Genomic DNA, 12203 nt, shown 5'->3' on the forward strand with positions numbered 1-12203 from the left:
TAAACTCCTTCAGTCAGTGCAGCTTTTGTCTCAGACACTCCAGAGGAAGGGGCAGGGTAAGAGAGAGGAGCAAGAGGTAAACCCACCTCCCAACTGAACCAGAGCAAGGCAAGGAGGCCTGCTTACCCTCTCCCTGCCAAAAATACTGTCATTTTCCAGAAAGGAGCCAAGCCCAGCTCAGCAACGGACAAGGCTGAGGTGGATGGGTTGGGGGCCAGGGGAGGCATCTGGCGAGAAAGGCATCCTTCGGAAATACATTGGCCCAGCCGCGGTTTGAATACTATAGCTTTTCTATATGTTCGTTTACGGATCAGTCCTTTTTTTGCCTATCTTTGCAGTTTCCTGGGGGAGAATCCACCTATTCTTTCTTTTTTTCCAAGGACATTTCTTCAAAAGGAAAAGAAAATGGAGATGTTGGGTCTGGAGGAGAAGACCCAAAAAGCAAAAATAAAGACAATGAGTAAGTATCGTAACCAACGGAAACTGGTGAGTGTGTGTGTTGAGATCAAGGGCAGGCAGTGTGGGTAGAGGCTGGGGGGTGGCTGGGACCTGGGATCCCTCCAGCTGAGCTTAGCCATGGCTCCAGCTCGCCCACCGGTGGCACCCCGGGGGGGGTCATCGGGAGGGGGCTTGCGGTTGGCTGGGTGGTCACTGGTCCTCACAGCTTGGCAGACTCCCATGTTGTACCCTTGTCCCTGAAGGTGGTGGCGGCTTTGTGGTCGGTCTGCAGTGGCTCGTCTCCCCCTCTCCCCTCCTTCTACTTGCAAAGTAGTGGCTGTGCCTGGGGGGCTCTGTTAGGCCAGAGAATAGATGGCGTTGACAGGAGAAGTGGCCTCTGAGCTTTCGTTGCCCTCTGTCTCTTCCTTGTCCTTTTTGACTGTGTACTGGCCGATGAAGGAGCCGTCCTCATTGAACTGTCCCTCGCCGCCCTCGCCGTAGTCCACCAGGCTGTCATCGCTCTCCTGCTGCTTGATGGTGCCATCCAGGGACGTCTGGCTGCCCTGCAGGGGCTTGTTGTCCTCGTCACTGGATGGACAGAGGACAGAGAGTCAGGGCTGGCCCAGCCAGCACAGCCCAAACCCAGGCCGGGCGGAAGAAGGCCTCCAGCCTCTCGCCAGGCATGCGTACCACACAGCTCAGAGAGGACGGGCCCTCAGGGATGACCCAGACCAGCCCTCACTCCCCTCCCTGTCCGGCCAGTTCTGCAGAAGGGAAGCTGAGGCCTAGAGAGGACGGCATCATCTCCCAGGCGAGGGGCAAGCTGGTGCAGAGCTGGGATGGACCCACACTCCTGGACGCCAGGTCTGGGGTCCTCTCCGGGAAGCTGGGTCGCTCTCCGGGGTGGAAGCAGGCAGAGGACGCTAGCCCATGGTGAGGCAGAGCCAGCCGCTTGCAGACCAGGGGGACAGGAAGGGTCAAAGAAGGGTAGTCAAGGACTTGGAGTTCTGGTCTCATGTGTGTCACTGTGTGGTTCTGTGGCCTTGGGAAAGCCCTTCCTTCTCAGTGGGCCTTAGTCCCTCCATCAAGAGGGTTCAACTAGCTTTGACTCTCTGTGATCTGTGACTGTCTCTGGAAAGACTCTGCCCTTGACAAAAAGCAAGGGTCTGGGCCTTAAAGGGACAAACCTCTCCCTGCCTTTCCCCTTCTCTGTCTTGGTGGTGTTCCTCTCAGCTCTGGTTTATCCACAAACAGATGCTGTTGTTTCAGGGCTAGCAAGTGATGGAGGGAGGAGGGAGGGGCGTGCAAATGAGACAGGAGGGGCCAGCAACTTGAGACAAAACCAGCAAGGCTCAGAGAGGATCCAGCTCAGCCCCCCTCTGAGAGCTGGTAGTTAAAGTGGCATCTACCCACTGGGGTGCCTGCTGTGCCCCCAGGAAGTGAGATACCCCGAGTGGGCCGGCATCTGCTCAGGCACTACATCCCTTCCCCTGGCTCTTTCAGGCTCAGAGGCGGGGACCAGGTGCAGCTGGCTGCACTTCAGAGGAGAGACGAGGTCCCGGCAGGGGGCCAGCCGGACCAGCAGTGGGCATCTGGGTCCCGGCAGGCAGGACCACAGCGGTGCCAGGCAGTCTGAGCAGACGCCCCCCACCCCCACTCCCCTGCCCCAGGCCACACTTAGCCCTTCCTGGGCTTGTGGCAAACCACGGGCTGAGTTGCCATTAGAGTGGGCAGTGAGTTCTCACTTCTAACCGCAGCGCTGGTCAAAGACAGCTGTCGGGGGAGGGCCGCGAGCCAGAGCAGCTAGGTGTCAGGAGATGGAAGCCTATTAGCCCACTGCCCCCACGAACTGAGTGAATGCGGCCCGTTACCCTGCTTAACTGTTCTGACGGCAGTGCTGTGGGAGAGGCAGCTGAGTGAGGGAAGTGGGTGTCTGGGGTTAAGCTGTATTTGTTCAGGGGGTGGAATTCACGTTTTGAGAACCAGCAATGACCAGGCTGGTTACCTGGTTACCTGGCTAATGACCAGGCTCCTTACCCCACTTGCCAGTCTTTTTCACAGGCACCCTCTCCCCAGGGCCTTCCACTCCCCCTGCAGGGGAGTGACGATTGTGTCTATGTGGTTCTCGGGAATTTCAGGCCCCCAAGCTAAAATGCAATCACTGAACAGGAGGGTGGCCCAGTGGGGGTGGGAGGGGTCCTTAGTGTGTCAGGTTCTTGTGAGGGAAGAGGATCTAGGTCTGGAAAGCACAGACCTCTCCTAAGGGAAGCCTGAAAGAAACCCAATGACTGGGGCCCCCTGGTCCAGCCACCTGTTAGCCTACCTTCCAGGAGACCTTTGAGGCCCAGGTGGACAGACAAGGGAGAGAGAAGCAGAGAGAGACACACCAGAGAGGTGCTTGGGCAGCGAGGTCCCAGACGAGCAGGGTGAGCCAGCCCCGCAGCCTGTCCTGCCCAGAAACTTGGTTTTCCCTCTAATGTATTAATTTCTCCCCTTTCCCAGTTTCGGACTCTTGGACTCATCCAAGTGGGGGCTCTAGGATGGATGCCGCCCCCAGAGCCGAAGCCAAGGGGTGTGTATGTGTGTGCGCGTGTGTGTGTACATGTGGGTGTACACCCACACACACCATGTGTACACATGTGTACATGTGTACACATGGTGTGGAAGCCTGTGCGTGCGTGCACCAGTATATGTGTATCCAGCCTCAGTGTCGGTGGGTCAGGGGGTTGGGGTGGTGAGGAGGCAGGTGTTTTCGCCCAACAGCTTTGGTGTCTGGTGGAGGAGAGGTACCTGAGGAAGTGGCTTCTCATAGCGCAGGTTACCTGGCCCTGTATTTGAGGAGGTCCTCACCCTTCCTCACGCTGCATTGAGGGCCTGGGGAGAGAAGGCCCAGGGCCTTTGGAACTGACGGCCAGAGGATAGCTCCTGGCCCATGGGGAAGCTGGGCCCCACCAACGGTGCTGAGGACAGCCTGGGGAGGGGTCTCTCGTGCTTGTTCTTTGGGAGGCTCCTGCGGATGCGTGAATTGGATGCATAGACATGGTCTATAAGCCGCCAGGCGGGCTCCTGTGTGGGCAGAGGCTCTGCCGCCCATTGATCTGATCCTGTTTGAGAGGCTGCTGATGGGTAGAGTGGCGGAGGCCCAAGATAGGATAAGGAGAGGTCAGAGGAGGATGGGGTGACCTGGCCCCAGATAGTGACTTGGTGGGGGTGGGGAAGGAGGGCTCCAATCCGAACATTTCCTCCCTTTGCACTTGGCCTGGGAACAAGGCCTCCAGGGCTCACCCTGCACCATTCCTTTACTCAAAGCATACTTGCCAATAAAATGGACAGATTACAACTTTTGTTAAACCAGATACAAATGCCCATCCAGATCTGAGAGGGAACGTGGGCATAGGACAGTGGCAGTAGCTGGACGCTGGTAGCTGGACGTTGGGCCCCAGGGCTCTCCAGTTCTGCACTAGCTCACTGAGTGGAGAGTACAGGAATCTTCCAGGTCACTTCCCAGCCTGGGCCTTGGTCTTCTCATCTGGGACACAGGCACTGGACCAAATGCCTCTCCAAGGCCTATTCCAAGCTGCAGCCCAGAGAACTCATTCTAGTTCCTGAGGAAAAGGCCTAGAACACCTCCCCACGCCCCCTTCATCCCTCACCTAGTTGAGTTTTAAAGACAATACAACTTCCCCAGGTCATCATCTTCAGAGTTAAGGTGGGGTGTAGGCAGAGAGGAAGCTGAGAGCAGAGCTCATTTCACAGCAACGGGGGCCTGGGTGTGCTTTCAGAGCGAAAAGGTGGAAACACACATACAAAGAATGCAATAAATCTGAGTTGTGCAGTTGAATGAATGAAATGCTGTTCATCGAATGAGTGTAAGTGTGTTGGGCGGTGTGCTCCCCGTCCCCGGGGGGATGGGGGGTGCTGTCACAGAGGCGGAGGTGACAGCCTGATGGGAGAGGACATCCGTGCAGTAGCATCTCAGCCCAGCTGAGCAGCTCTGAGGGAAGGGGGCTGCCTCCGGGCGGGTGAGGAGAACCCACCTGACAAGGGGTGCTCTGTGTGAACAGGAGTCAAGGAGATCGCGCACCTGTAATCAAAGGAGCCATCCTCTTCCTTGGGGTCTTCAGGGCCAAGGGGAACATCCTTCTTTTCTCGCACTTGGTCAGTAAGGGAAGCAAAGACACAGACGTGATGACTGAGCGAGTTCCTGCTCTGCGGGGTCCCGAAGTACAGCCAAAGAAGCTGCCTCTGGGTTCTATGACTCTCCCTCTTAACAAGGCCCCATCCATGCCCCCCTTGTTCTTGCCTCCCACAGTTGATCAGGTGCCAAGTGAATTCTGCTTCCTCCTCCCCGTCACTGGGGCTTTTCTTACATCTCCACTGACAACTGAAATCTCCCCCCACCCAGCTCCCCACCACCGCTCCATGAGGTCTTCTCCAAACACCAAATGGATGTGATCCTTGGCACCTTTCTTATTTTCTTTTTTTTTTGGCTGCGGCACGTGGCATACTAGATCTTAGTTCCCTGACCAGGGATCGAACCCATGCCCCCTGCAGTGGAAGTGCCGAGTCCTAACCACTGGACCACCAGGGAATTCCTTGACACCTTTCTTAATCTGGCTCAGTGTTATAATGATTTGTGCACATTTATTTTGCCTGTAACAGAATGCCAGTTCTTTTCTCCAGGGTGGGGACTGTGTGTTTCTTCAAAGCTCCTAAGAGAGTGCCCTGGGCAGATAGGACACGCCACACACACCTCTGGAATGGAAAGTGCTCTCTTAACTGTGACCTCACTTGTTTGTGCGACTCCCTCTTTCCACATCTCCTCTGTGATGCGTCAGCGTGCTGTGATCCTCCTACTATGCCAGCTGCACTGTCCTTGAGGGAGAGTTCACCTCTCCTTCTAGTATCCTTAGCACCCAGCACAGAGCCTGGCACACAGCAGACACTGAGGTGAGGGACTTCGTTTCTTTCTGAGGTACGAGGCAGGATAATCACCCCTATTTTAGGGGAGGGAAGCTGAGGCCTTGAAGATGTCACGTAACTAATTAGCAACTAAACAAAGTTTAAGGTGGAGACTGGAGCCCTGGCCTCAAGGCTCCTGGTTCACTCATCTTCCTAATGGACGGGGGGCTTCCCTTGGAGCTGGAGGAAAGGAGATTAGCTGTAAGAAGAACTTTCTGGAACGGGCAGAGGAAGGCTCAGAGTTTATCTGATCAGTTCTCAGGTGCATCAGTTCCACCTGGAACAGAGGGTAAGCTCAGAAAGGCTGCCCTTCTCCTAACTCTGCCGTTCTGTCTTACAGAAGAAAACCAGCCCCAACACAGCACAACAAAGTGAAAGAAAACATCATTCACCAATGAAGAGGTATAATTTCCTGCCCTCCCTGACTTGAAGGAGAGGCATAACTCTTTAGAATCCTAGGGTCTGAGGGCACACGGGCCAGGGGAAGAAAATAAACAGAATCTCCTCTCTCTTTGAGTTGAGTTTTAGGGGATCGTGGAGGAGGATGTGTTCACAGAGATACGCAGAAGCCGGCACTTGGGGAGCATGGGGTGTGTCTGGCGATAGCTTTGGGGGCAGGGAGCAACTTCATTGTGCAGTCCAGCCAGATTTTCACTCTCAGGGTCATCCATTATCCTGTCTCCTGTCACCCTACCCACTCCATCACAGACAGATGGCTTTCTCATCCCTGTTTGAAAAACAGTCAATATTTCCAGAAACAAAAAAGCCAGAAGTCCTTGTCCTTGACCTTGGTTTGTCTGGGCGGGAGGATCCTCAGGCCACAGAAGAGAAATACTGCTCTGGGGCTCAAGAAAAGCTCAAAGCCCTTTAAGGACTGGGGGTCCCTCTCAGTGCAACCCACCCCTCAGCCTCTGCCTGCTCCTCATGTAGGAGCAACTGACCCCCTGTTGGTGTATCTGTGATTTCAACCCAGCCATGCTGAGAGCCCAGCTCTGCGGCCTCTCTCATGCATGTGCTTCTTCCATCCAGACCTCTCTCCACTCCGGTCTCTCTCTTACGGTTACAGAAAATGCATCTCTCCTTCCCACTTCACTGGGACATAGGATCCTAATGAGATTCAGGCTGAAAAAAGCCAATTACTGAGCAGATGGGTGGTGAGTCAAGGGGAGGGAAGGTCATTCTTAACGGGAGCCAGGGTTCTTTCCATCTCCTCTCTGGCTGCCTGGCCTGCCCCATCCCCCCACCTCAGGCGAACTTAATTAACTCAAGTGCTTTCTGGCAACTCTAAGATGCACAGAACAGGCAAGAGGACTGTACGTCCAAGCTTGGCAAGGGCTGTGCTCACTGAGGGGACGGAGCCGCCTGGACCTGGCAGGGGACCTGGTGACTCGCAGGAAAGCCTGCTGGCCCTGTCCCCCAAGCCCACTCCTTTGACACATCTCACCTGGGTACTTGCCGCCTCGACTCCTCTTGATGAAACAGACGATGAGCAGGATCAGTACCAGGAGGGCGACGGCACACATGAGCCCAATGAACCAGCCCTGGGTGGCGATGTCCGCCTGGTTGTTGGTGTAGGCTGGTGGGGGGCGGGGGCGGGGCAGAAGCAAACACGTGGTGAATGATTCACGGGGGGGAGGAGGGGAGGAGGGGGAAGGGAGGGGAGAACTTCAGTTATTTCATGTCCAGGTCCCTCCTGCAGCCTAACGGTACCACCCAGCAGCTCTCTGGCCCAAACTACCCAACCCTACTACAGGGACAAAGAGAAAATAATTTAAAAGTCAAGGTCAAAAGGTCAGAAAAGAGGCACAGGAAAGGGGTACAGGGTGCAGAATCAGCAGCGGAAGGCTGAACAGGCCCTTTAGGAAGGGAAGTCTCCTAAGGCTGAGGCATGGCATTCTTGCAAACCCGATGGCTGGGCACAGCCTGGTGGGGAATGAGGGAAGGCCAGGGATTGACTATGACTTCCCACGAATGAGCCACAGGGCTGAGCCCGCACGCCACCCGTCAGGGAGCAAGGCCAGTGGTCACATGGCAAAACCCCTGGAAGAAGGCCTTCGCAGGCCTGCACAGGCACAGAGCAGCGGCCTGTCCCACCAGTGCGGCCCTGGAGCCAATCGGGCTTCCCGGCAGTGGGTCGCAGGTGGGGTACAGTTCCAGGATGCCCTGTGCTTCCTCGTGTCTCCCCAGCTGCACTGTGGGCTCCCTGTCAGCAAAGACAGTCCCTGTGTGGGTAGCCCAGATGGGCCGGTGGCGAGGTTAGGGCCAGGGCTGTGCCTTCAGCACACCCCACGCTGCCGCTTCCAGACCACTTCCATACGTGGAGACCCCTGTGACGGTGGGCCCCTCGCTGTCCCTGCCTGGACATGTGGAGACCTGTCTCAAAGTGGGCAGGCACCTTCATGACGCGAGGGGCAGATGGGCGGGCCTGGAGACCAGAAGCAGATCTGATGGTGTCCTGGAGGACCAACGGCTAAGGTTAGAGATCAGAAGGGGTGGGGTGGGTAGGAGTCACTTGCCCTCTTCCTTTCTATGGACTGGAGAACAAAAGAAGCAGCCTTCCATGGAAACCACGACGTGGAGGACAGGAAGGATCACAGGGGCAGAACAGACCCTGGGTAACCCTGGGGCCAGCAGAGCGAGTGGAGTGGCCTCTGGGAGAGCCAGACAACATCAGGAGTGCTGAGAGCCACGCAGCCAGAGCCGAAGCTCAGGGCCTCCTCGGAGAAAAGCCCAGGCACAGAGGATGGACCCTGGGCCCGTGCCGTACTCTAGGGTCTGCATCACACACCATTTTGTGGGGCACGTATCTGGGTGCAGTCCACCCTTTGCTCTTCTTGGGCAGAGAAACTGTCTTTATAGCGTTCTCAGCATCTAGCCAAGGGCATTGCACCAAGATGGGTCTCAATAAACAATGAAGACTGATGAACAAGACCTTCCACGCTCTCTGTGCTCTGGCTGCCCAGGCAGCCCGGGATGGAAAGCAGCTGAGTCCCATGGGAACATGGCTGTGACTACCCTGATCCAGGTACGCTGTGGGGCAAGTCCCATCCCTGCTTCCACTCCTGCTTCCGAAGGCCATTTCCTGCACAGGGTCAGAGAGGTCTTCCTAAACCCCATGCAGGATCAGATCACTTCCTCGCTTCAACCTCCAATGCTTCTCATTACTGTTAGGAAAAACCGTCCATTCCTTATCCTGAGCTGCTGGGCTCCATCAGTCCAATCTCCCACCACCCTGGACACTCCAGCCACACTGGCCACTCCCACTCCTGCCTCAGGGCCTTTGCATCTGCTGCTCTTTTTTTCAGATGGCTGCCTCAGCAAAGCTCATCTCTTCAGAAAGGCCTTCCTGGAACTTCCCAGCTAAGGCAAAAGCCCTCTGCCCCACCCAGCCACTCTCTATCTGAGGGCTCGAATTTATCCTCTTCATAGCACTTATAACCATTTGCTATCTTACTACTACTAACGGTTTACACCTATAAGCACTTCCTATGGGCTGGCATGACTCCAAGTGCTTTCCCATGATTATCTAATTTAATCCTCACAACAACCCCATAAGGTGGATTTTTACTATTACCCCTATTTCACAGGTGGGGAAACTGAGGCACTGAGGTTAGTGATTTGCTTAGGGGCCCAGAGCTGGTAAGTGGTAGAGCTGAGCTGTGACCCCTGGCCGTCACAGCTTGAGTCTGTGCTCTTCACTACTCCACTCTCATCTCTCCACCCGGAAAGTAAGCTCCTAGAAGGAGGGACTGTCAGGGTTACTGTCGTGTCCCCAGTTCTGGGACACAGCCTGGAACATCGAGGCACTTGATTCACATCTGCTTCCTGACTTCCTTCCCTTCGCTCAGTCCACTCATCCTCTTGGTCTGATGGGGTCTCTGCTTCCCTCAAACTCCACGCTGCCCTCCCTTCTGCATCACCCATTCCAGCACGCGACTCAATCGCCAGCTGTGGGTCCCCTTGGCAATTACTGCATCTTTTTGTGCTTGCCCTGAGCTTTGCTGGAGGAAGATGAAGACCCAGGCCCCTCACAGACTCACTAAGTCATACTTCAACTGGACCTTCTCTGCAGCTTGGCCACCCTTCCACTCCTTTCTCACTGCCCCTCCCAACTGCTCCCCCTCCCCCTCTCGCTGCCCCCATGTGACCCTCTCTCTGAGTCAGTGTCTCGGTGTCGAGCTCACCTGCTCCGCTCTGGAGACCACTGAAACCTCACAGCCTCCATGACTGTCCCTTCCTTCTGTGTCCAGTAGGGCTCTCCTCTCTCCCCTCTGAAGGGACCCAATGCCTCACCTCCTTGGTGGCTCAATCCTGTAAGGATCTCTGAAAACTCTAGCATTTTCAATTTCTTCCTCTGTGCTGTCTCCTCCCTTCTGCTGTTAAGCACGTTGAAGCTCCTTGTATCTTAAAACAAAAAACCCTTGAGGAACCTGGCAGACTTTTTGGCTCTAGTGCATGCACTATCCTCTTATAGGTAAACTCTTTAATCCTCCATCATCTCCAGTTCCTGCCAACTCCTTTCTCTGTCCCCAAGACGCTAACCTCGAGCCCCTCTGTACTCAGTACTCATCCACCATCACTGAGGGCATCTTTCCCAGACTCACCTCGACACCCTTGACTCGTACTCTCACCTGCCCTCCAGTCCTGCCTTTCCAACTGGTGATCCTTTTTTCATCTCTCATTGTCCTTCCAGCTGGTTCCACACTGTAAGCCCAGGGCTTGCTCCTGACATCTCCTTGGGTGGTCCCCTCTGCCCGCTTCCTGCCCCGCTGCTTCTGCCAGTGGCTTCACGACTCATCTCTAAGGGCTATCATTTTACTCCTTCCGAAATGTCTCTCATATGCACGTCACTGCCCCATTCTAAAGGAGTCCCCTCACCCCAGTGTCCATCAGGTCCCAAGGATACAACGACACGTCATGTTATCATGTTCCCAGAACACTTCCATCATGCCAGGTGCTCTGGTCTGCCCCTCCCTGCATCCTCCCCATCCTGCCCCAGAGAGCCTGGACTGCCCCCCTTCTTGCCCTCCACCTTTCCACATTGTACCCCCTCCTTCCTGAATCTCCCATTCCTCCAGCTCACACCAATCTCTGAACTCCCTCTTCACCCCTATTTACTCTGCACGATGTAACATTTAATTGCTCTGTTTCCTGCGTTCTGATGTCCAATAATACTGTTAAGGCTTGAGGAAAGTGGATTCCTTGGGCCCCCTCATACTTAGCATGATGCTGGCCACCTAACAAGCAGTCATTGACTACTTATTGATTAATGACCAATTTAATCCTAATATACTATGGTTAACCTGGGGTATCTCTTTCATTTTTTCCTGATACCAGCTGGAGGGTCACATGGGTATTGGCTTGACCATGTGCCACCTGGGCACTGAGATGAAGGAGTCACTTCAACTTGTGTTTGGATGGTGGTCACCACCTTTTGCAGAGAAGTTGGTCTGAAAGTCTGCAGTGACCTGTTTGCTCCACCATCTTGCTGATAGCCGTCTCCCATGAGACTCCTTTCTCTTGGGAGAGAAAGTCACAATTCCAGGGAAAGTGGCCATATGGGCAATTTACAAATTAAATGTAGCTTTCCATTCCTGACAGCACCGTGTAAAGTTCAAATGTTACCTTCAGTCCTCACTGAAAAGATCAAAGAAATTTCTGTGAAGTTTGGACACAGAAGGCTGTTCAAAACCAAGTAGATTTTGTAACTATGTTTGGTGATGGATGTTAACTAAACCTAGAGTGATAATCATTTTGCAGTATATACATAGATCAAATCATTATGTTGTACGCCTAAAACTAATCAGTGTCAATGATACACAAAAACTGACAAAGAAACCAAAAACCCAGTGGGATCTGGGGTAAGGTGGGCTCAACCAGACCCCATCAAAATGACTTAGTTTCTCAAGAACCAAAAGAAATTTAGGACATGATCTCACTCACAATGTGACCCCACACACAGACTCTGAGAGGAATAAGGCGTTTTTGCAAGGCTTCAGGGCAGTTACATTTGTCTGCTAACACCACTCTTAATCGATCCATTCAACAAGTTTCCAGATTCCTAATGGACACAGTAATAGCAACATCCCAAGACCAGCGTATATTTACACTCACCACCTTCGCTGTAGCTAACGGAAGCCAGAACAGCACCCGTTCATTGGGTACACACAGGTCCTAATAACTCTTACTCTGGCCTAGAGGCCATATTTTGTGTGCCTTCCACACCACACCCTACAATCCTGCTCAGAAATGGGCAATTCATCTGCAAGGCAGACAGTTCCCATAACTCCTAACTCTAATCAGGAGGAAATTGGTTTGGCCATTGGAGACAGCCCAGTCACTCGAAGTCAGCAAAAAAATTATATTCCAGAAATAGGGCAGATGAACAAGTATAACAGGGATGGGCTTTCTTCAAATGCAGTTTAGCTTGCCTGCTCTCGCTTAAGCATCATTTTACACCTTTCCATCTTCACCTCGCTCCATCCTGGGTTTCTCCCAAACACAGCAGAAAGAGGCCAAATACAAGTAGGTCCCCTAATGTCCCTCCTCCTGGAGTTCCTGAGGTCTAAGGCAGTTTGCTGTCTGTCTCGCTGGCCCCCGTCAGCCCCCCATCCCACCCGCCCCAGGATGTGAGAGCTGGCAGGCCTCCTGGAGTCCAGGGTTATGTGTTTGTGGTCCCTCGGGTCTCTTTGGCTTCAAAAGCTTCAAGAAGGTGATTAACTTGCCATGTGGGATCTTTCTGGTGAGAGTCAGGGAGCTTGTTAGCATTCCTTGTGGTTTTCTTCCATTTCCTTCCTGAACCA

General features: G+C 54.0%; 1 protein-coding gene across 5 annotated transcripts in view; it reads right to left on the reverse strand.

Moving 5' to 3' along the window:
• Positions 1–776: 776 nt before the first annotated feature.
• Positions 777–12203, reverse strand: part of NFASC (neurofascin) — a 69598-nt gene continuing 58171 nt past the window's right edge. For all 5 annotated transcript variants that reach the window (XM_028488084.1, XM_007130817.3, XM_007130818.3 and 2 more), the window contains 3 exons: positions 6845–6976; positions 4523–4592; positions 777–1026 (listed from right to left, as the gene is read on the reverse strand). In XM_028488084.1, the coding sequence (XP_028343885.1) occupies positions 795–1026; positions 4523–4592; positions 6845–6976 (434 nt within the window). In that variant the 3' untranslated portion in view covers positions 777–794. The remainder of the gene's footprint in view (positions 1027–4522; positions 4593–6844; positions 6977–12203) is intronic.

Source organism: Physeter macrocephalus, chromosome 4, assembly GCF_002837175.3.
Source record: "Physeter macrocephalus isolate SW-GA chromosome 4, ASM283717v5, whole genome shotgun sequence".
NCBI classification, from domain to species: domain Eukaryota; kingdom Metazoa; phylum Chordata; class Mammalia; order Artiodactyla; family Physeteridae; genus Physeter; species Physeter macrocephalus.